The sequence below is a fragment of the Xiphophorus couchianus genome, chromosome 5, assembly GCF_001444195.1.
Source record: "Xiphophorus couchianus chromosome 5, X_couchianus-1.0, whole genome shotgun sequence".
NCBI lineage: Eukaryota > Metazoa > Chordata > Actinopteri > Cyprinodontiformes > Poeciliidae > Xiphophorus > Xiphophorus couchianus.
This window is the reverse complement of record NC_040232.1, coordinates 6,791,813-6,817,581: the sequence shown is the minus strand read 5'-3', so window position 1 is coordinate 6,817,581 and position 25,769 is coordinate 6,791,813. Positions and strand designations below refer to the sequence as shown.

At 37.1% G+C, this 25,769-nt stretch overlaps 1 protein-coding gene across 11 annotated transcripts in view; it reads right to left on the bottom strand.

Moving 5' to 3' along the window:
• The window catches only part of tenm3 (teneurin transmembrane protein 3), a 287,657-nt gene that overhangs the window by 148,584 nt on the left and 113,304 nt on the right, over positions 1-25,769 (bottom strand). For 8 of the 11 annotated variants that reach the window (XM_028017268.1, XM_028017271.1, XM_028017270.1 and 5 more), the window contains one exon: positions 2,461-2,637. The exons of the other annotated variants lie outside the window; for them this stretch is intronic. In XM_028017268.1, coding sequence (XP_027873069.1) covers positions 2,461-2,637 — 177 coding nt within the window. The remainder of the gene's footprint in view (positions 1-2,460; positions 2,638-25,769) is intronic. 11 annotated transcript variants of the gene reach the window in all.

Genomic DNA, 25,769 nt, shown 5'->3' with positions numbered 1-25,769 from the left:
AATATGAAATATTTTTAAAAAGCAATTAAAACATCCAATTACAGTCAGAATTAAAATGTTGCATGTCTCTTTTTCTTGATTTGACAACTACAATATACTTTAGATATACTTCTCATCTGATACATTTTTGACCACCAGGCCTGACATGCACACCATGTATTATTAAATGTGTTTGTTTTTTTTATCATCCACTAATTATTTACACCTTAAATAAAATTTTGACTGCTATGGAGTGGATTATATTGCACTATTTTGGATTGCCGTATGTATATTTGAAAGAAAAGAGTCTAAAGAGTCTAAATTGACTGTATTGAATTAAACTGAATTATTTTATGTTTTTTCCTGACATTATTTACTTTACTTACACAGTTAATGCTGTGTATTGTGGATATCTGAACAAAATGAAGTAAGCAAAAATGAAATTAATGGGCACTCTGAAATGCCACAAAAGAGAAGCTTTATTCTGCAGTACAAAAGCTGCAGCCATGGCTGCGTCCTCCAACATCTTGTGTAAATACTAAACAGAAATCTACTTTAACAACAACATATGTCACAGCAAAGATCAGAATTATATGCTGCCTGTTAACTGTAGATTTACTTTTGTAGATGAAACATTTGAATTCACCATCTTTTTTCTTGAAAATGACTAAATATAAACATAAAGAACTTGGCAACCTCTATTGTTCTATGTTTTTCTGCTACATGGTCACTCAATAAACAAGCAGTAACTGTATTACTGGATTTTCTTGGATGTTCCCACAGTCTCAGTTCCTCTTATTCTCTCTCTTTTCCTTTCTCTTTGTAAGCAAGAACTTATAAGCCAGAGGCATTTTTTTTACTTTGCTTGACTTTCCACAAAATCAGTGGTGCAAAGAAAAACAAGTTTAAGAAGGAGCGCGCAGTAATATAGACAAATAAAAGAAAAAAAGCATGTCTAGATAGAGCAGGAAGTGGTGAGAGAGATATTTTAGAAGGTTGGCTGAACATTGGTTGGTTAGGTCAAGCTGGGACTACTTTGGGAAAAGAGGACCACACACATACTCACAAACATACATATGTGCACAGCCTTTTAGGCATTTCAGGATCCGACTTCAGAGCTGTTTCTGATTGTGTTTAGACGGCAATGTATATATGAGCAGACGTCTGTCTGTCTCTCTACCCCCATCACTCCATTCAGCTGTCTTTTTCATCCTTTTTCTCCCTTTGATGCCCCTTCTCCTAATTGTATCTGACTAATTGTGGTACTCATGGTTTTCAGCCTATCAAAGTCTGCTTCTTATCCAAATCTTTACTGGAAAATGGACAGACCCCGGCTTACTGACCGGCCAATACAGCTCAACATCTGGTACTTATCACTTTTTAAAAGAAACGGCACTTAAGTGTACTGAAATTCAGAGCTCTGAATGGAACCATTCCAAGTTGGTAAACACTACTATCCCACTGTGAAGACTGTGCAAAGCTCCCAGTAAGTTCACAACCTATTAACACCAGAACAGTGGTTCTCAAGTCATTTTTGCCACTTTTGAAGCTTATTTGACTGAACAAATTAAAGCTGTGCCCTAACCCTAACCCTTTTACATGTTTGACCACGTTTTTTGTGTATTCTAATGTGCTGTAAAGGTGCAGAGTTATCAAATAAATTTGTAATTCAGTACATTTACATCTGTGTTTAAGCCAAATCAGCACTGGTTTTCTGTATCAGATCGGTATTGGCCGATGCTAAACTTCAGATATTTGTATCAGTATCAGAAATGACAAAAGTGGATTGGTGCATCTCTACATTTTTTTGCCTCGACATCAGATAAAATGTTCCCACATATATTGGAAGATCATCCATTATCCCCTTGAACCACTTTAGGAGTTAATAGTCACAGGGCCGCAACGCATGAGATGCAACCGTTAAAATGGGATTGAGGAATGAGTGTGACACACAATACAAAGCAGCGACAGCACCAGCCCAGTTTATGGGCGCAAACAATAAAGTGTTGATAATGGTCCACAAAAGCATTACTTGTATCTGAAGCACTTGTTGCATAACACTGCCTGCATGGGGATCAAAACACAGAGCTCAGTGAAACATAGGGAGGATGCCTTAAACACGACATCTGCACACTGCTCAGGTGAAAGCAGTCATGTTATAGGCTAATACTCTTTGGTTCTGTGATCCCATGTTCTAAAGACCACTGTGTACCATCCAGAACATGGATGGTCTGTGATTTTATATGTCATAAAGAGCTTCTTCAACCAGAGCACTGGGATTACAATAATCAGACTAATTTCAGTCTAAATCACAGCATAAGATGTCACGTTAGTAAAGCAGGCTTGAGGACAACATGACCTTAAGTTTTTCATGTTCTAACCCTCCATCAAATTGAAATGAGAACTACTGACTTCACTAGTCATCAGCTAAGGTTAAGGTTAGTAAAAAAATAATAAAATGAACCCTGAAAGTCCCTTTACCATGTGTTACAGGTAGGTACAACCGAGCTGCATACGCCTCTTCTTCCTCCTCCTCCTCTTCTTCGTCTGACTCTGGCTCAATAGCGTCGGCTAACAGCGGGTTGTCATGTGGATTAGACTGTGGATGTGATTGGTCAATGACAGGTGATGGGCAGGAGGGGGAGGGCATGGGAGAACCTATGAAAGAACACAGCCAAAAAGGAAAAAAAAAACAGAAAGATGAATTTAAAGAAAGAAATAAAAACAAAGAACTTCAAAAGTTACTAAAATCTTAAAGCAAAATGACAGAATAATGAAGTATGATGGCTGCTGCTGAAAGCGCATTATGTGATATGAGATTGATGCCATCACAGCAGCTGAAAGACAATATCAGGAGTTAAACTGAACATTTAGGACCAACAAAATCTTTTAAGAACCTGGTTATTCACCAGGATTAAAAAGAGACCCTACTTCCAGTTGTTGAAGGATGAACATGAGGAAGAGCAGGCTTTTTGTTGCATCGCCTTGAAAGCAGACTTACAAGAAGAGTGCAAAAAAAATCAATTGTGTATTGATGTGGTAACCTTGGCATTTAGTGACTTGTGAATGCTAAATTGCACAGCTCCCTGCTTGTGTAAATTTGTGTTTTATGGTCTTGTGTGTATGTTTTGGAGGAACAGAAAGCTCTGACCAAATCTGGAGCAATCCATAGAAATTCAGCACCACGAAGGAAGATAACTAGCAGTTAAAAAGAACAGAGAAATCAATTTCAAGCAATTCTGTTAAATTTAGATTGTCTTTTAGTACTTTTCTCACTATAAGACAGTCTAATTTGATTCATCTACTTATTTATTTATCTCAATAAATTCAGAAACTTGCAGTTATTATATTGTATTTTAGAACCAGAAAAACCCAAATCTTTAAAAGATGAAGCATAAACAAAATTTAAACACACTTTTAATTAGATCTCATAACAGACAAGCACACTTGTCAGACACAAAAAGAAAAAATAACTTTTAGACAGGAAACACTTCCATATATGGATCCCAGTGTAGTGTCTATAATGTCACCACCTGGATATCTTGCAAGGAAATAAGAGAATGGATTTTTTCACTTGGGAAAAAAAAGCTTTTTTTAAATGGTAAAATGTCAAATGGACATGCGCCTGCATATTGACAACACAGAAAAAAGGGAAGAGTGAGCACTCTGTGAGCACTTGCATAGAAGATAATCTATGCAAGAAACATGGTTGAGCTCTGCGGAAATAAAAAAGTGAAGCTCAAGGATTTTTTCCCCTGACCCACCAACAACAGTCTCTCATATTTAATCCATTATTATGCAAAACTTGGGATCTTGGGTTTTAGGACAGAAACATGCCAAACGTGAAAGAAAGGAACTAAAGAAACAGAACAGATAACTTATGCTGGGACAACCGAGGTGACTGCAGTTGTTGTTTGAGAGATTATCACATAACAAAATGCTTTCTTGTATTATTTCTTTATTTTTTTTCTTGTTTTCGGTACATTATTTATGTATTCAATGAATTTGGGGAATTTTCAATGTCCAATTATACAAAAACAAAAAAAAAATCACTTTTCTTAACATTCTCTGTCAGTACATAGTGTCTTCTGATGTCCAATAATTACGTTAAATCAATAACTGTCCCATCTAACAATCCTCTGGAATATTTAGCTGTCTGCCTTAATTGCAGTTGTTGTTTTCACTGGTTCTGAGCCAAATGAGTGTTAAACTGCAGCTGTAGTCTGTTTATCTTTACATTAATGTCCCCTCCACACAGCACAGATGTACAGTAGGATTCACTTGAAATGACTTGTTGGACCTCAGCAAAGTGCTGAACTAACTGTAATGGCCTGATAAGGTTTGAGTGTTTTAGAATAACAGCGGAGTTAAACCTCTTTTACAAAAAAAAAAAGACTAATCACATGGAGAAGAACACTTTCACAATCACTGAATGACTCAACAATATCAAGCATTTCCATAATACATTTGTTGGGATCAATGTGTTGAATGACAAAAGCCTGTCCACCATGAAAAATAGTTGAAGATGAATAGTAACAGATTTACTACATACGCCAGAGAGGCCAAGATTTTTCTGTTTTGCCACAAGTAGTCATTTGCCATTGCGGTAAACTACAGGAGCACAGAAGGGTCATAACAGAAGTGTTGATCTGTTAAATATCCAAGCTACTTCACTCATACTTTCCCCTTACTTCCTCCATCTCTCTGTGTTTTCATTGGCCATGTTGTTATGAACTGAGAGCCGAGTTTGGCATTCCAAATGTAATGTCATCTCCCTGACAAGTTTCAGATATTTTATCAGCTGCCTTATATTCACTTTTCTCACACATTTAAGTATTTTGCTAATTCAGTCCTGAAAACTGTACACTATATCATAAACCACAAACAATGAACATTTGTAAAAACGCACAAATGTTTAACAACAAAATAAAATTTTTTATTTGAGTCATTTGATGGGATGACACCTTTTGGTTTATTATCTTCATAGACATGAACAGAGGCAAACTAAATACAGTTTTCCTTTCAAAACTCCGTGTATGTTGGTGTTTTCTGAATTTAATATAAACACAATTCTGAAATGTCAGACATTTTATACTTCTGCTGTTGATTCTGGCCATAAAACAGTGACGAAGCTTAAATAAAACTAATCTGAAATGGCATGGCCCGAGTCGCTGTTTAATTACGTTTCTGCCTTTTGTTTCACTGAGATAGCAAATCAGATGTATGTAGCATTTTCTATTGAATCCCCATCCCCCACTCCTCTTTTTGAGTGATGCTGGATATTGGAAAAATAAACTCTGTTTGGCTTTTGCTGAGGAAACATGAACATTACAGGATTAGAGCTATATGAGAGCAATATTAAAGAGCAGATATGCTCCACTGGATTCCCTGGGTAAATTGGACAGAACCGATCAGCACTATTATACTGTCTCCTGCAAAGAATGCTGTTTTTCTTTATTTTAGCAAAAATAAGCAGCTGTCAAGTTGTGCTGATTTTGTTTTCTGACATTTACTGTTTTGGAATTAACAACACTTCTTCAAAAAGCTTTACTGCAACCCAAGAACTATATTATATGTCCAACAATAAAACACAATAATTATACAACAACATCTACTCCTTTGGATCACTGTTCCCATAATGTGTGAAGTTTTGGATCCATCTCATTTAAAGAGATACAATGAGATACAAAAATAAAAGAAAAATAACTACTTTGTACAAGTAAGCAACCATGAAACATGGAGTTATAGAGCTACTTTCAATCTTGTATGCTAAAGTAAAATGGCAATCTTTGATTATGCACTGGCTTGATTTACAAAAACTATTCTTAAGATGACAGCACCTTTCATTTCTTTAACTTTAAACAACAGGGCCTACAGCCTTGGGTCTCAAGACTTTTTTAAATATTAGTTTTCCTCATGTCAGAATGAACCTGACCATTTCATGCAGCTTAAGAAACTTCTCTGTCTCAATATTCAGTTTTCCCACGTTTCTTGAACTCAATAAATCTCCATATGAAAGACTTCCTTTGTGGAGTTTATTGTAAGAAAAAATATAAAGGGGGAGGAGCACTAAAATGCTGCATTTTAGGCCTGGAGGAGATTCTAGAACTTATCTTTATTAACTTATTGGACTATTAAATGCGTATTAACTAGCTCAAGAGGAGATGTATTAGTATCAAAGCCAGATGCAGTTGTCCACTTAACACCATAGGCTTTTATTGCATAAAAATCGGTTCTTCAAGCTTCAAGACACCCTTCTTTTGAATACTGATCAATGGAGTAAAAATAACTGTATGAAAATAGCTTGCAAGAAAATGGCTGGATGCCTCATGGCATCCTTCCTGAGTACCTAAGGACATGGATTTATGTAGCATTCATATCTTGGGGCAACATTTGATGAGTCATATATATATGAATCATATTTAATGGCAAAATTTCTAAAGAGCCAAAGCAGAGTTAAAGTGAAATTGTCGAAGTACATTCATAATATACTTTGTTGCATGTTCATTACTAACAGATATTTATGTAAGAAGGCGGGCTACAGCTCAAATTTAGCCACTTAGTGTGCAAGAAACGTGGCTGAAGGGAAGGAAAAACCTCCCAGGGTTGTTGTTTTTTCACCAAACAAGTTCCAGTGCATATGCTTCCTTAGCATCAGTTAATCTGTTCCCAGTAGCCCTAACACACACTGCCACAGTTGACTCTTTGTACTTCACCACTAAATCTCAACTGGGCCTAGAAGAGAACATTTTTTTCAAGAGCTGCAGTATAGAATAAAATAAATATAAGTTTTATTATCCCTCATTTGGAAAATTTAGGTGGACTTGCAGTAAAGTGACAGGCAATCAAAGAATGTACAGAGGTGTGAAAAAGTGTTTGTACTCTTCCTGACTTTTTATTCTTATTTTTATTGCATGTTTGTCACACTTAAGGGTTTCAGAACATCAAGCCAATTTAAATATTAGTCGAAGACAACACAAGTAAACAGAAAATAAGTGTTTTTAAATGAAGATGTTTATTACTAAGAGTGAAAAAAAAATCTACTTTACATGGCCGTGTGTGAAAAAAGTGATTGCCATCCTCCCTTCTAAAACATAACTGGTTTTACACACCTGAGTTCAGTTTCTCACCATGGCCTGATTATAGACACACCTGTTCTCAATCAAGACATCACTTAAATAGAACCCATATGACAGAGTGTAAATGTGTGAGTGAATGTGTGAATGACTGAATGTAGAGTGAAGTACAGGCCATTTAGCATTTGCTAAAGTGAAGTATAGTGATGTCATGCCGAGATCCAAAGAAATTCAGGAACACATGAGAAAGTGCTACAAAGTCCAGAAAGTGCTACAAAGTCCTTTCTTAAGCTTTGGGACTCCAGTGAACCACAGTGAGGGCAGTTATCCACAAATGGTGAAAACATGAAACAGTGGGTTGACCAAAATTATGCCAAGAGCACAGCTATGATTCATCCAAGAGGTCACCAAAAACCCACACAACAACATCCAAAGAACTGTAGATCTCACTTGCCTCAGTTAAGATCACAGGTCATGCCTTCACCATAAGAAAAAGAATTGGCAAAAATTGTCTGAATGGCAAAAGTCCAAGACAAAAACCACCACACCAACACTAAGACTCTATATGGTTTCACTTAAAAATACTCTCTGTTTAAAGACAATAATAAACTCCCAATTTGGTCAACCAAAGAACATATAAAAAATCAACAATTGATTTAAGCAACTTCGTTGAGAATCATGGTACACCACATCCAGAACCGAATCTGGACGCTTCTGGAGAGAATCTTTGGAAAGACTTGAAGATGGATGAGTGTTCCATATACAAACCAACTGAGATTAAATGATTCTTCCAGGAAGAAGGGAGCAAAAAAAGATGAGCCAAGCTTATTTCCAAGATCATTTCCAAGAATACTTCATTCTCTTATACGTTGCACTTACTGCATATCTGACAGTTGTGTTCTCAGAAAGTAATGGAGCCTTGATATGAGTTTTTGTAAATGACACACTGTTGTTGCTTTCCCACACTAGAAGAATATGATAAAACAAACAGAATGCCTTACAAAGTGATAATGAGTCATAGTACAAAACAAATTTAAATGTTTTAACAAACAGAAAAATATGTCTTACTTTCCAGTTCAACAAAAGCCTTTGGTGTTCATATCACCACATGTAAAAAAACAAACAAATGAAAAGGCAAAAAAGCCAGTTCTGTCATGGGAAGGCCAATCAGTAAAGACAAAAGACTTTCAGAGTTAGACGGTAGAATGTGTCAACTGACACCATAACCTAAAGAATGAGGTATGAAAGAAAGAATGACTTCTACACCCTGGAGATTTTAGGCCCCTTGCACATTCATGGTTCTGTATCCACTGCTTGAGTGAGACTCGAAGCTGGGAAGAAGTGAACACACTTCCAAACTTCAGGTTTGCCCAGCCTACAAGTAGTCAGCTCACAGTAATCAGAGTAAAAAAATGTTGGATATTGTATGCATGGGCATCAAATGGGGCAGCATGATCGGCATGATCGGCATAGTTTAATCCTGCTCTGCCATTGGGCAGCGTGTATAATAGAACGGGTTTGGTAGTGGTGCGCTCCGTCCACTGCATTGTATTTCAGAAAAGCCACCCTGTCAGCCTGGGTGAAAGCCATAATGAAAGTAAACCAGAGGTTTTAAAATTTGCTCCACTTTACAGGGTGGGAGTTTTTTTCTTTTTCTGTTTAAGACAATTTTAATTAAAACCACAGCACAGTTAACACTTTTATAAATACAGTCTATATATTTCAGTCAGCTCAGTCTTTGTGCTGTGGATGAATTTGCTTGAACAGTCAGACCTGGACTAGTTGGCAGTTGCTATGAATGTTCTCCACTTGCAGATTATTTTTCGTATGGTGAAAGGAATGATTTTGAATTCTTTTGAGACATCTTTTAATCTCCTAGCAGACACGTTAGCTGCTACAATCGCCATCCTGAAGGCCTCAGACAGTTCTTTGGATCACACAGTGGTGTTCACCCTTACTCCATCAGACTAAATGTCTGAGGTTTAAACAGGCAAACTTCCTTCAAAATCCTGAGTCATATTGTTCCAAAGGTGTTCTAATCATACATCATATGTTATGCCTATGAGTGATTTTAGCTACTTTAAGTGGAAATAAATGTGAAAATCTCACCAGAAATTGAATCTTTTGAAGTTACATAACAGAAAATGTCTTAAAAGTTCTTCGTTTTAGTTTTATTGCTTTCAGTATTGTTAATATTGATGTTAAATATATCCCTATGTACAAATATCCCATAAAATCAAAGGCTTTTATGGGATGTCTTTTGTTTTCAAATGACTGTATATAGTAAAGAAACTTTACTTTCATTATAGTGTGCGAGGAAAATAACAAAGGATATGGTGATTTCTCAAACATCTTAAGCTTAACAACTTCTTGAATATACACACACACAAAGAGAGACCCTGTTATTATTACAGAATTTCCTGTTGTAAACATCAGTTTAGTTCCTGTTTGCAATGAGAATACACAAAATCACTCTTACATCTACAAAACACCAAATGTGAACTGAATTAACAAGCACTCTATAAGCTGCTGTGAAGAGCTCATTATTAGAAACAGATAAACAAAACTATCAATCCATGTAAAGCTCTCATAAACTTATGAATATAATTATAAGCAAAGTATATATGCACACATAAACCAGTAGCCTTTAGCTGTTAGATGTTCTGTAATTTGGACTCATTTCCAGCACAGAGGAAAGAAATTAAATAACGTAATGTGATCATGGAGAGTTACCACAAAATATGTCTTAGAGGCTACAATCCAAAGACAGAACATCTCCAGATGTTCTTCTTGTCTTAAATGGCTTGCTTATGTTTACACAATGCCATCTGTTGCAATATGCGCTTTCAGCAAATATGTGGTTTAATGAGCCATATGCCTGGATCGGCCAGCTTTCTGCTGTTATGTTTCTACATTTAGCGGTAAAACACGCTTCAGGCATGTATCACAGAACAGTGAGGGGAAAACTACTTTCAAATAACTATCGCTTAAAATATCATTACAAGATTATTTATAAAATACTTGTCTGAATAACACCGAAAATATTAGTGAAGTCAGAATTACGGTACCTGGAAGCTAATGAGAATGAAAACAGAGCAGGAAGGAATAGGAGAATATTCACAAATAGCCAAAACCTTTGCTGCAGTTACTTCATCAAAAATTAATGTGTAGATTAGATCAAACTTTTGGCTGGTGCAGTTCGCATTCATATACAGTTTCCCCAATGCTTCAGAAGTTCTGCATGACTATAAATAAATCCATTTGTAGTTTTTTATGAGACAGTTTTGACAATCTAAATATAAAAACGACCAAAACAGACATATTGGGAAAAAAAAAATACTCAAACGTAAAAAATAATAAATATCAAATTCATTCTTTCATGTTCTTGCTACAGACCTGAAGCTTTCAAATTTCAGCTTAAATGCTTGAAGTGACATATCAACCTTGAAAATTGTTTCATTCCAAAAGCTTTTAGAGGTTTTACTTATTTTTCAACTTATGGCATGTTGGTCTGTTTTTTTTTCTGTAGTAGCAGTTAGCAACCACTTTATGTTAAAACTTTCATTGATTCTCTTCAACATGAGTCAGTTACACATGAATAGGTGATTTCATCCATGTTCTCTAGTTTATCCCTTCCTGTTTCTCTAAAAGTTAGTGACAGGCCCAGTGGTGATTACAACTGAAAAAAATCTGTTATGATCTGACAGGATTTACATAGTGAAAAGTCTTATAATCAATTTATAGTCAGATGACATTTGCAACACTTGGATATTTAACCCATAAAATGTGAGGGAAGCTTTAACCACACAACAGCTGCAGCAGCACCTCACTTTTTAATCAAGAAGCTGTTAATTTTTTGTTTGTAGTTTATCGTGTTTTAATTAAAAATAAATACAACCTGTTTGTGATCCAAAGTGTTGTGTTTTTTTTATTAGTTTGAGCATAAAATGTTTCACACCTGGAATGCTTTTAATGTTCCATTTAAAGATCCTGGTAAATGAGAAGTATCATTACCTTTCTCTCAGTAAATTTATACCCTGTTTATCTTTTTGACTTAAATGAAGGGAAACCACTGGGTTAATAAGAGTCCAAGAAAACTACACTGGTATCTGGAAAAAGTTTCCAAGGTGGAATTTTGACTTAAGCTTTTGATACTAAAAGCTTCTTAAGCTGAATATATCTTTTAAGTGGGTATGCATGATATACAACCCCATTCATTTCACTTAAAAAAGGATTGAAAAGCCCATTTATTTCAGTAACTCAGCTCACTAATTCACCAGATTTCCACCTCGGTGCATCCCTACTGCCAGGATCCATGTGAAAATGTAAAGACCAAAACCTTTGTCCTCGCATACATTACAGTCAAAAGATCCATCCTTTTCCTTGGGATACTATTTTGTCTTCCTAAATCTCTGTCATTAATACTTCAACTTGAATCTATTCTAAATTCGCGTGGATTTCCTGTTGCACATATGCAATGTGTCATAAGTCTCCCATGCGAGCTTCACATCGACCTTCTAATGAAAAAAACATGCAAACAGACTCACTTGCCTTTTTACACAGACAGATATAACTTTATGGTAGAAAAGAAGTGGCTTTCATTTTTTCCCTCTCAGGAGGACTATAGAAGATGTGTCTCCATAAATATCTCCTTGAAACAAATGGAAAAGGACAAAAGGAAACGCAAAGAGCAAGAAACTTAAGCTTAATTGGTCTGAAATGACTCTCGCCTTTTCCTCCTCAGCCATTATCTACTCTTTCTCTTAGAAGTTGCTGAGATTTGTCAGCCTTTTTTGAGTGTACTAAAGTATAAAATAGTACTAAACCACTTCGTCCTCCAGGCACAATTACAGTAACACACATAATAATAGAATGTCACAACCAACACAACCCCTCAAACACCTCCCACACGTGTGACTGCAGGACAAACATACTGTAAGACAACATGGGAGCACGCTAACTCGGCCACATCTTTGAAAAGACATTTCTAGCACTGATTTAATCTCAGTGCTGTGATGGACTGGCGATCTGTTCCTCTGCATCCTTTTAAGGATTAAATGTCCATAGCAAATGGATGAGCTTGATCTTAATCAATATCTTAATCCAATCAAGGGCGGTTAGTTAAAAAAATGTCCCATCTATATAATCTGTAGCCATGTTGTAAAGTATTTAACAGGTGTTGTAGAGATATGTTCAGGAGAAAAGAAACTGTTGAGCAATCAGAATTTCCACTAATTACTCAAGTGTATAATCAAGCCCACACATTCAGATGAACATGAAAACACACAGTGTGTGACCCGTCCCCTGGTATCATTATTTCTCCTGCTAATGTGCTCTTTAGAGGAATGATGTGTGCATGTGTGGTATAAATTAGCTCTGTCCGTTGGGGGAGAGCACAAGAGTGAGCAATATGTTACCATCTCTTTCAACAGAAACAGTCTGTAACCATCTTCAAGGCAGAACAGCCTGATCAACTCTAAGTTTGAAGAATTCAGTATTTTATTAAAAAAAAACATTTGCATCCCTTTTAGTTTTATCACAACTGGCCAGATAACAACACAACCTGCATTCTTTTTATTGGGATCTTTTTTGCCCATAAAAATCTAAGCATATGCAATCCATTTGCATATGCATTCTATTGTGATGCTCCTAAATAAAACCCAGTGCAAATATTACCTATTAATACCCCTTTTACACAGTTGTTCTTTAGTGGAATTGTAACTTTGTGTTGTAACAGCCGTGTATTTATACTTGTTCAGTGATCGGAGTCTCTCACATCGGCACTTTACGAAACCAGGTCTCAAAATGAACATTTCTGGGAACACACACCACCAAGGTGTGAAGTACTACGCAGGTGTGAAAGCACATGTGCAGAACGTACTGCAGCAAGACTTGTTCTACGCATGTGAAGATAATAAAAATAACATAATTCATATGTACGTCATAGGAATTATGACGTACACTACCTAATTCTGGTCTTAAAGGAGGACAGAGGAGAAGAAAGTTATGTGGTGACACATCTGCAGTTTGTTACCAGCCAATATAGAGTACACAGCAAAGATAGAGGAAAAAAAGGTGCTCTGGTCAGAAAAGAAAAAAATAAAATTTTTGGACAACATAAAAAGAGCTAGATGTAATGCCAAATAAATACTGAATTTAACCATTAAAACAGCAACCAAAGAGGGAAATAATGGTTGTAAAATATAGAGTAATTCTGAAATGGAGCAATTCAGATCAAAACCTATGAATCTGTGAGAATGGTGCAGTCAAAGTCCAGACCAAATAAAATATGCCAAAATTTAAATTTAAATGTTTACAGACAATATTCAACATACAAAATATTGACTCAGGGGAGGGTGTATATTAAGGCATGTCAGTGAACAATAACACACTACATTGTGCTGATCTAATAAGCAATACTGAAATTCTAAAAGTATGCATGATTTAAGGACATTGTAAAAAAAGAGTTAAAACTATTGCTGCTCTCTCCTGCCTAAAAACTATTTCCATCAGATAAAAGTTATGCAAAGTCCCTGTCCTTAAAAAATTGCAACAAATCCACAAGACCAGAGAGATATAATGTCCTTCTACTGTTTGTCAAGTTTTCAGACAATAGCTCTTTGGCAGTCACCTTGATGTTGCTTTCTGCTTGCTATCTGTGGTGGTTGTTATAGTAACAACCAAAAGAAATGGGAGCCATTTTTGTGACAGGCTACTGGTACCAAAGTGCCCCAAGATTCAAATTAAAATCAGTTCTTTGCCTGTAATGTGCAGACACAAGATTGATTCATCCCTCCAGGTTGGCAGCGTTGTCTTGCCTGAATGATTCACCATCAAAAACGTATTTGTATCAAGCAATTGCCCACATGTTGTCAAGACAAAGGAGTTTTGGTCGAGCCCCTTTCTTTCTGATCAGTTGACCATCTTATAAAGTGTCACTCAATGTGAAGTCAGGATTTCTAGCTCAGCTTCAGTGTATTTATCTCTATTCCAACTCAAAAGAATAAAGAGGGAACTTGCTAGAGTAAATTTGACCATAAGATGTATGATTCATGGGCTACTTCAAGGCCAAGGGCAGTCTATTTTTTAGTTTTTACATCCAAAAGTCACTTGGCTTTGAGGAACCACATTCATCTGGTTAGAAGGCACAGATTCTCCGACCAAAGCAGTAACAGAGTAGCCATGGACTGAATCCAGTTCCCTGTTTTTTTCTTCGTTTTTTTAGTCCTGCTCAGAATCAATACCCAGATGAGCTCAAGTTTTACATTTTCCTCAGTGACATAAATCAAAGCAGTACACATTGCATTTTTTGGTTTGTGAGCTTTCCTTTGGACTGATGCAACACCACCATAAATGGCTTTTGGGGTCTGCCAGTAAATCTCTTGTTGCTACACTACTTCTAAGCCTCTGAAAAAGCCTCTTTTACGTTCATCTTTTTGTCAATATCTATCTATCCATCTATAACAAAACAGGAAAATGCCACTTTCCTTAATATACTGCCTTTTGGGCTCCATGATTGAGCCCGTATCTGCTATCAGGGGAAGTGTGAATACCAACTGTGCCGGAGGGCCAGTAGACGTCTGCTTCATTCTGTCCACAGAGGACCAAAGACTCTCTGTGTGGACGCATTTATGTGCTCAGTCAGCCGTGCATTTTGTGTGTGTGTAACCTGCTAGAGAAAAAGGAGCAATCCCTGTCACATAATCATAGCTGCTGAAAACACCACAGTGACAAACCAGGTCACGCATATACAAGAATGTACGTGTGCACAGGCAGACACTTCGTCTTTGTGTCTTGAGTGACTGCTCTGCTTTTGCCTTTAGGCTGACAGTGACCTCTGAGTTGAGTCTCTCAGTGTGTGTGTGTGTGTGAGTGTGTGCCATGTGCTGACTTTACAGGAACTCTGAGCATCCCCTCTGGTTCTACCCTCTTTCATCAGTCCTAGCTCCGATGGGGAAAGAAATCCAGAAAGGCGTTATGCAAGTGTATGCAGATGGTACTATTAACACAGCACAGGAGAAATATTGACAAAGTGGTAAACAAAAAGCAGTAAACATATTTGTGCCATTAGAGCTAAGAGTGTTTAATTTAGGCAGCTTTTATAGCTACCCCTGCTGCGGTTATCACTCAGAGAGGAACACCTGCTCACTGCTTCTGCAGGACGGAAGCAGGATGTGTTCATTCCTTCTAAAAGGAATGATCACAAACAAGAACAATGTCTTCTTTTGAATTTTAACCAATTTATGAAGGGGTTATGGGTTTTAATGATACATAAACTAAAATGATACTGTTTAGCAGCACAGGCTCACTGTATATGCCCCTGATCACACCACTCCTCAATCTTAGCATGAAACTAACAGAACTATGAAGTAGGTATGCAAACAATTAATTGATTTACAATTAATTGTTGATTAATGGTTTATTAAATTAACCAATGATGCCTGCTTAAACATTCTTTCAGTGTTGTAGTTTGGCTGTCTTCCAGCAGAGGCCACTGCTGGTCATCCTTAACCGGAGCCAGTTGATACAGAAACAAAGATGGCGATGCCATACAAGAACGGGAAACAGTCCAACCAGAGTTCAGTTTGGAATGCAAAGTGCACTTAATGTGGTTCTGTTTTGAAATATAAACACTCAACAAGTTTGTTAAGTTTAATCTTAATAGCAGTCGAGCTGCATGACGAGGCAGAGTCGACTTCTCCACCAAAACCGACTGATGTGCTATGAATGCGAAGATGTGACAGAAAAGTGGAGGGTATAAATAAATTGCAACCTGACAGAACAAGACATGAAGCCAATAAGCAGTGTTGATTTTAGGTCTGTCTAAATTTAATAATCTGAGAAAACCATTTTTTTTTTATCGTTAAATACTATTTGTAGTATTTAACACTACTGACACAAAAAATATTCAAATATAAGGATGTGCTTATTTTTTTAATTCAGCATATGGAAAATTTTGCCCTTTATGTTATGGAAAGACAATTGGTCCTTTTGAAACAAGAGAAAACTCAGAATTTTTTTAAAAAATAGTCGCTTATCAATTAATCATTAGTCGATCGATAAGATCAATCAACTTTAGATTAACTCATTAATCAATAAGTTGCATGCTTACTATGAAGCCAGACTAGTGCTTGTGCTTCCTCACCTCTTTCCTCACCAGCAGTGAATTGAATATTACATCCAGAGCCATATTGTTTTGCAACAATATGCAACAGGACTGAGCATTGTGCCGCGTTTATCAGCAGACAGAGCGAGTGCATTGGCTGTTGCAGTCACTGATAAGAGAACAGTAAAAGTATGATATGACAGTTTATCTGCATGACAGCCCATCTGTAAATAGCAGTGCAATATTTTACCTACAGCACACAAAATCCTGTGTGACCATGGTAGCGGTCTTAAACCTGATGAAGTCGAAACTCGTCTAGTTAGTGAACTTGTGCCGGAAACTTTTGTATCTCGGCCTACACAATAGGCAAGTGTGTGTTTCCGTACATCTTCAAATGCTGACAGACTAATTTGGTGTGTGTGGGGCCCGGACCCTATGCTTCACCCAGCAACTTATATTTTGCCACCATTATAATAATCAACCACAACCACCCCATGAAAGTTTTGTGCCTGTTCAAGTCATTTAGGGAATTATAAGCACGTTTCGACCATGTGTTCATAAATATCTTTTTTCCTCTGGAACTTAATTTAAGAGTACCTTTAATTAGTCTATCTGGGCTCCTTCTTTAGAGTGTATTTCCATTACAGGCCCTGTTAAAACCTGGCCCATTTATATAGATTGAGTCCCCTGATGCTGAACGGCTCCTCCTCCGGACTGAGTGCCACTGCAGTCCAGGACACAGATCTCCACCCACCACAACAGAGGAGTCCAGAATGTAATTAAAAATTGTGAAATCAGACTAATAAAGCCGTTCTCTGAGATTTCTTTATAATGGTTATGGTTTAAAAGCCACGGATGGCCACTCCAACCTGAGTGAAAATGTGTAGGTGGGATGAATTTTAAATCAACTCATACTTCCTAGAGTTCCCATCTGGATAACAATTGGGTATCTAACCAAAATCTAATAGCATAAAATCCAAAAATGATCAACAATAAACAGTAAGAAATAGTTTGACTTTACAAATGTATATCCATCATGGTTAACTGGGTATAAATGCTGTGTCTGCAATTATAACTACAGAATTCCTGTAGTTTTACACAATAGTGCACAGGACTTTTAACCTGTGAGAAATGTTTGGTATCCTTCTATCGTGAAGGTAGACCTTTAGCTCATGGTAGATCCAAAAACTTGTGACATTATAGCAAAATCACTTTTGGGAGCTAAATTAGTATCCACTTTTGCTGCAGTTGGGAGGAAAAGTGCTCCAAAAAACAACCTTTGTTATGCATGACGGTGTATTGAAAAACATGCCTAAATTTCAGAAAATAGATTTTGGAAAAAACAAAACAATCCCTGTCCTGTTTATTAAGTGTATATTGGGGTCAAGGGTGTGGAGTCCATCAAGTTCACAATGTTTGGCGGCATCAGGATGGGGTACATTGCTTTTCTTGTGACGTCTGCTTTTATTTACTGGCAGTCTAGAACAAAAATCTCAATGTTCCATGAGTGATCCCAAGTGATCAGATTTTTACTAGATTAATGAAAAGCTCCCTAAACCTCAGTTTCACTTTCAGTTCCACTTTCAAGCACTCATGCCAGGTGATTCATTACGCAACATGTGATTAAGCAAAATAATTGTTGCCTCATTACTGTGATATTTGAATTGTAGTACAGTTGATTCTGCAGCAGTGACACAAGTGTGCTATGCATGGTGCCAGAGAGCCACATTGATCAACGCCAATTGTTTTTTTGTCACACTCAAAATGTCTTCTCAGGACTCTATAAAGACTAGACTAAAATATTGCTGACTTCTAAATTTGTTTAAAGGGGTCATACCATTGTTTTATAAATCAAATTCTTTATTTGAGCCTCACTGGTATATTTGAGTATATTCAGTGTATTCTGTGTAACACACTATTTTAATTGAAGTGCCTCTCCACTGTTGTTCTGCTTACATTTTAAATAAAAGGTAACGACTGCTTTGAATGCAACAGATAACTACAGCGCTTAGCGTGCTCTAGATTAGTGTTTTCTCCCAACTTCTGTTGCGTAAACTTTGTCCGTTCACTGACCAAATGAAATGAAATCCATCGCTCATCTGTCAATAACATCATTAATCTCTCAGTGTCTGTGCACAGCCTGTGTGCTGAGCGAACTCTAATTCCCCAGCTTCTTCCGTGTGTGTGTGTGTGTGTGTGTGTGTGTACTTCCTTATGAGTGAATGTATTTGGGAGTGTACAGAATACATACAGTACATCCAGTCATCGTGTGTACAAAGGGGTTCACATGCACACACCTGCTCCAGTGTGTGCGCGCGCAGGGGTGCGCATGCGGGAGTGAGTGGGGGGGTGTGTGCGCAGTGGAGCAGAACAGATGGCACTATGCGGATCATCACTTGCAATAATCGTCTGCTTTTCACTACCTCATAATTATCCAGATTGGAGCTGTGTGCTGCCTGACAGGCTGACATATGATACATGCCATTCTGCGTGTCCTTATCATATTTGTAAAACGCAATATTCATTACTTGTGTGTATATTTCATATAAACACATTCATGGTCAAATAAATCCTATAAAATCAATCAGGTGTTGTAAAATTAGAAACCTCAGATGATGATGTATTACACTGTCCTATTATTTATGAACAGTTATTCCAGAATGCAGAGCAGTGTGAATCCACAACATTCTCAGTCCTGTGCTGGATTTTGTTAGCTTCTTTTCACAATCAGGACAAAATCTGAAACATCTAGTTTCAATAAACAGGTGACAAAGAAATTGTTAATACTTTTAAATTATGTACTGTGTTCCTTTTGTGCTCAGTCATTATGCCAAAGACTTACTCCAACAGAATTAATTAAAAACATCTTAGTAAAACAGGGAAAAAAATGCTGAAAAAAATGGGCAACATTTAGTGATGAGCTTTATGAATAAATTGAGATTTTGTTAGAAGCCTCGTTTTATGCTGAAAGTCACGCCTGATGAAAGAATTGACTTTGACATCTAAACAGGCTTTGATGTGATGACGACATAATTTCCTCTGAAGGAATTAGGAGGCCAAGTAAAAACCAGGGGCTGAGATTAACTCCCCAGTGTAAGACATGAACTCTAAGGTTAGGAGAGTCCAGCTGTTACATCCAACTGTTTCTCTGCACATGTGATAATGAGGGCTTCCATGCACATCTATATCCATGTTCTCTCTACAGTTCTCCAAAATTTTCAGCCACGCTCTCCCCATCCCGCCTCACCTCTCTGTCCTGCTACATTCGCTGCGGCACGGCACAGGAGGAAACCTCTGCAAAGTGATTTATTATAGCCACTATCTCATATTCACACACACACACACGCAGGGTGTGATATATTGCTGTGCAGGTAGACAGTAGTTCAAGGGTAGGTGATTCGTTTTACAAACACTGAACACCAAATTACAGCTGCACGTGTAGATTGAAGGCAGGGTCTCAAACACACACACTCACCTATCACGCCATAAACATTAAAGAGCCTCTTATAGCAAAGTAGGATAGCAAAGAGCAAAAGGGGGCAGAACACAGAGAGCGGTAATGATGACGCTTTAAAATGTTTCAAAAGGACAACAGTAAGAGCTCAGGTGACAAATTACAATGTGGGAAAGATTGGCCTGAATTTTACATTCTAAAAATAATGTTATATATATATATGTACATACCCTATATATATATATATTTTTTTCAATTATATTATGAAATATATATATATATATATTTTTCAATTATATTATTCTTACGTATAATTTATTTTCAGCATTTCTTTGTTCTATTAAAAAAAAACTTTGAAATGTTACAAACTAATATATAGGCTATATATATATATAGTATAAACAGAATATCTTTGCTGAAGAATTTCTAACTAAATCAAGATGATGCACTCAGCAGTCATTCAATTCTCATCGAAAAGTAAAATTGGAAAATACAGACTTTTCTCCATGAAATATGCAAAGGTTTCTCCTAAAACAAACATTAAACATTAACAGTAAAAGCAATTGCTGCAAAATCAACGACACAGTGCAATGGACTGTCTACTGTTGCTACATCCTCGTCAAGGATGCTGCATTCAGTGATTCAAAAGTTTCCTTAGAAAACTTTTTAATCAATTTTAATAACAAGCTGAACTATTATCAAATTGAAACAGTTTGATAATAGGTTCAATTGGAATGCATGTGTGATTAAAGTGAATGTACTTTTTTTGTAAAGCGCCTTGAGATGACTTGTTAATTGGCACTATAGAAATAAACTGCATTGAAGTGAATGCAGTTAAGTTTGGCTTGACGTCATTCCTAGATTCAAGTCGTGACTTAGATCTGAGAATGACTATGCTCTTTTTTTACATGACAAACATTAATCCACTCATTTTCTCTATCTACTTAATCCTCTTCAGGGTCATAAGGGGCTGATGTCTATCTCCAGTAGTCAACCGATTAGAGCTACACTCAGACAGAACGCCACTCCATCACAAAACAGAAAGAAATAAATATACTGGCTAAAGGAGAAACATTGTAATTATTTTGTTTTTAATTGTAGAGATGGCTATAAGAAATTCTCTAATTATTAATACCTCCAGGTTAACTTATAGACATGGACACTTTATTATCTTGACAACCATTTTTGACAAATGATCTTTACTTGTGGGCAGCACAGAAATTTGGGCAATACACACCACGTCAAGTAGGATTTACTAACATATTCTAGCAACAAAAAAATGTCTCTGAGAAGTGATGCAAACTGGGTCTTCAGAGTTAGATTACCATAAAAAATTATGAATCAAGTGAAATCCTATGTATTGGATTAGAAAGCAAAGACTGGGTATAAGTACGTCACTTAATGGTTTATTCCACTAAAATTAGCCTCCACTTAAACCTTCTGTCAGTGTTGTCATTTGACTGCTATCCAGCAGAGGGTGTTGATGGTCATGCTTAAGCGGAGCAAGCTGATACAGAAACAAATATGGGGGAACTACACCAGAACAGGAAAGAGAAATCGTCCAAAAAGAGCCCGGTGTAGGATACAAAATGCACTTTATGTGGTTTTGTTCTGAAATATTAACACTCAACAAGCTCCTTGAGTGTCACCTTGATAGCGCTCATTCAGCCGAGCATTATGGCGGAACAGTGTCAACATCTCAACCAAAAATTACTGATGCGTTACGAGGTATCATGCAGAAAAATAGTAACATGACTGTACTTCTTTGAGCTAAGTTTTACCATTCTTTCAAGAGTGGTACTTCTGTATGAGCATCTCTCTGTTCATGGAAAATAAAGTGTTTCACATATTTTATTCTTTCATCTCTCATTTTTGTATACAACAACCCAAGAGGTTAATGTTTCATTATATTTCATAGATATGTCTAAGTTTAATAACATGAGAAAAGCAATTTTCTCAACAGGCAGTATTTAACACAGTTGACACAAATTGATGTTAAAATTTAATGACATCACTCAAATTTAGATTAACTCATTAATCGATATCTTGCATCCCTATTTGGGTGCAAAGTCAGAACCAATGCAAGGTCCAGAGCTTTCATCTGTGGGAACTTAAAGAATTGGTCTTACACAAGCAGCAGAACTGGTTTACCACCGACTAAAAAACTATTTCAATTCCATTTTTCAGACTGTGCAAATGAATGAACAGGACAGCATTAAGGGCAGTTCCAAAGTAAATGATGGCGTTTGGTATTAGGGTGACTGAGCCTGTCTGCTGTCTGTTTGGTTTTAACTGGCTGCCCCAGGCTTTAATTTAAAAGTCAGCCTTACAGAATCCGCACACAGACCAAGCCAAGCGAACATATGCAGGCTGGCTGGAAATGGCTACTGTAGAGGCCCGAAAGCCACACAGTCCAGCTATATAAAAACTCTTTCCCAGAGCTACATAATCCATCAGCAGCTCAGAGCTGCATTCGGAGGGGGATGGTCACAGAGAGAGCCTTTTGTAACCTGCTTCTTTTGTTTTCATTTGTTTCCATCAAATTCCACTTGTGTCAGGATCGATTGAATCCACTGAATGTGAAGCCATGCACCCTAGGGTCATGTAAGCAGCCACTACACCGCAGTGCTCTACTCTAAAACGCACACCAGCCCTCTCTGAGTGCATGTGGGAAAAAAAGTGAATGGTTTTGCTCAGTGCAAAAATGTGAACTTCTTTCTAAATACGACAAGCATGCATCTCGGCAATCATTGAGGTTTGTTGAAATCCCGATTCAGTGTAGGAGCAGTTTTGTGCATACTGTAGTCAGGAGACGTTGCCTCTGTGTGTGTATGTGGCTTTCTGAGATGAAGAGACTGCCCCTCGTCCCAACAAATGGGTCAGCATCTAAAATGCCTTTGTGACCCTGCTGTCACATCACATACAAGTCTACTGCAAGATGTGAGTAGTGTACGCGTGAAGCAGTGTGCACCATCTCAACCTCTGAGACCGGTGTGGGTGAAGATAGGGAGAGAGACACAGGTACAAGATAAAGTCATGGTGAAGAGTACATTTTTCTTTACTTTGTTCAGAGATTTATGCATCAGGGAATGTAGAACAGAAAAACCTGCTGCTGCCAACTGTTCAGGTATGTAGAGATCACACAAAGGAGGAAAAACATCAGCAACAATCCAAGAGAGGCAACCCTGACTGCCCTCAATCTGGAAAGTGTTATAAGATCGAGAACTCCCCATTTTCCCAAACAGAAAAACTAAAGACAGTTGCCAAATTAAATCCCAGCTAAATCATGCCAAGGTCAGACCATACAATGCTTGAAGAAAAAAATGAAATACTCTGCAGGTCTTTCTGCAAATTGGAGAGGTTGCCACTAGAAGGACTTTCCTCTCTAAAGTGTCCCTGACAGGTTCGTAAAGTTGCATTGGGAGAAGTCATTGCATTTTTGAACAATATACTGCAGACAGACAAGCCCAAATTACTATAGCACTACAAAGAATTTGCATTTAAGCAGAGCAATACAAATATATACTTATGTTGTTCTCTTCATAATTCCTTTTCTCCTTACCCTCAGCTTGACAGATCCATCTTAAATTACCATAAATTGTTTTGGATTTTTCCATGTTTTTTTTTTTTATTTCTTTGGAAGCAGAAACAATAAAACAAATTGCTTTGTGATGTTGTGCCACTATTTTTATTTCACATTGTTTCAAACTAAAGGGATACATTTGAAGCTTAGTTGTGTTGCTTGTATCTCTAACCCTTGATGTATTTAATTTTTCATTTTCTCTTAGAAAAACTGTCATTCACTCGTAAAGCTCATAGTCTGGTTCTTCAGGCCATGCTTTTTATCTTTCCTAAAGTGTCAAATTTCCTAAATTAACTTTAGTCATTTCACGATAGTCACATTCACTCCTGTCCCTTCAGTTTTTTTATTTGTTTTAACAAAGAGATGTAATTAAGAGTAGTTAAAATTATGCAATCAGAACTAGTCATTTATTGGCTAAATTCTCAAATTCCCGTCAGTTGTAGCTAGTCTTTGAAGTTTCCTAAAATGAACAAGTAGAGATACAGAGACACTGCAGAGAGAGATGGTTTGGTTTTTCAACTTGATCGGCTCTGCGCCCACTGACTGACCGGTCAGACACTCAAACAGAACACGGACTGAATTTATGTAGCTTTTGACCACACTTTAAAAAGTCTAATGATTTTCTGACCTATGAACATGTCAAAAGAGTTCAACACTTTTAGATGCGAAACTCTGCTACTGAGCCAATAAAACTGAAAGCATGTTGATATTTGAAGTTTTACAGAGGTGTTTAAAAATGAAATTAGTAAAGTAAGGAGATTAACAAAGCTGGTTAAAATGAAACTGTATTTTTCACAGTTTCTTCAGCTGATTAATCCAGCAAAAGAGTGAGAGAGCGTAAGACTTTCAGCAGACAACAGGAAGGCTGAAGGAACTTCTGCAAAGTACAGTAGCTCTGTTTTAACTTTCTATCGCAATCAAAGAAAATGCAAGATGAAAAACTTCAGTGTTTTAAAAATCTCAAATATACATTCATACTACTGTTTTAATATTGCTAACCTCTCTGACTGATGTTCTCATTTTTTCTGTTTCTAAACATTATTCAAACCCTGTTTTACACTTACTGTTCTGCAGTTGTGTGTTATTGCTTCTGCTATTATAAATAATTGACAACTGCTCTGCGCAAGAAAGCTAGAAATAATATTTTTAAGCCTTTTTTAATATCTAATATTGGATTTTTTAAAAAGAAATTGGAAGTCAGCTAAAACCAATACTGGCAGTTTTACAAGAAGCTGAAATTGGAATTTGGCCACTAGATTTTGGTCAGTACATTCTTAGGAGAAAGTCGGTCGATGAAAGAAGAAAAGGGAAACACAGGATGAGGAGAAGAGAAGGCAACCCCCCCCCCCAAAATAATAAAGAATTTGTGTTAATTAATTTATATCAAGTCCAGATTTACAGAACAACCAGGAAGAAAGATGAAAGAAGAAAAAGCGAAAGATCTTGAGCCAGGTTTGGTGAGCGGGGGTGTCAGGGAATGTATCTGTTCACTCAGCTTAATTGACAGATTAAAATCTGATCCTGATGTCCTGGTTTAGCCACTCTTTCCAATTCTCCTCCTCTCTCACAGCCGTCATCTCGACTCGGCTGATAAATTCTCCTCCCTTTCCTGAGAGCTGTGCTCAATGAAGCCTGCAGCTGTACAGACATGTTCATTCAGCTCCCATTTCAGATCATAATCAGCAGAAACTGTGATGAGTGACCCAAGCAGACAAACAAATAATAACTCCAGAGAATCATTTGTCATCTTGGGCCCTGTTCAAAGCTACCGCTGACCCATGCTTTGGGTGATCCAATCAGTAGAGAACAAATACTAAATGCAGCTGTCAAAGACTGTCTCACTAAATTGCTTGATTGATGCTTAAAGTAATATTTGATGGGCTGATCAAACTGACAGGAAGTCAGTAATTTAACTGACGTCTTAAAAGTTGGTGGTCCCATTTAGACAATCAAACTACAACCAACCAACTCACACGATAATAAGAGATCTGAACAGAACATCAGACCCATTGGTAATGAGGCTAGATCTTATCTTTTATATGAGTCTCATAAACTGTTGCCTTGTCAAATAGCTGCCAATTATAACTGCCAGAATCTAACTCATCGTAATATACTGTTACCTTCAATCCGACTGCTTTTTGTGGTTTCATACAAGAGCAACAAGAAAGCAAAATATCACTTAGTGGTTTTGACATAATTGCAGCAAACAGTGAAACGGGTAACCTGAGGCAACCACAGCAAATGTTCCAGGCGCTTCTTTAAATCTCGAGCTTTTTAGCAATTATCCATCAGAGCTGATTTTAGGAGAATCAACTTTTTAGAATCTGTGGCCCAGCTGGTTATTCATTTGTCGTGCCACTTGAGTGTTAAATCTTGTGCAGATTTTAACTGAAGCACTGTGTTTAACATGAATGTCTGATATAACAAAGCTCCCCTGCCTTCCCTGTAATTTAAAGCTCCATTAGTCAATTTTGTGTCAGTGACGGAAATCAATTAGCTTATTCTCACCACTCCAGCCCGCAGCCCTGCTTAGCTTTCAGTTCACTGTTTGCTTCCTCAGTCTGTAACAGC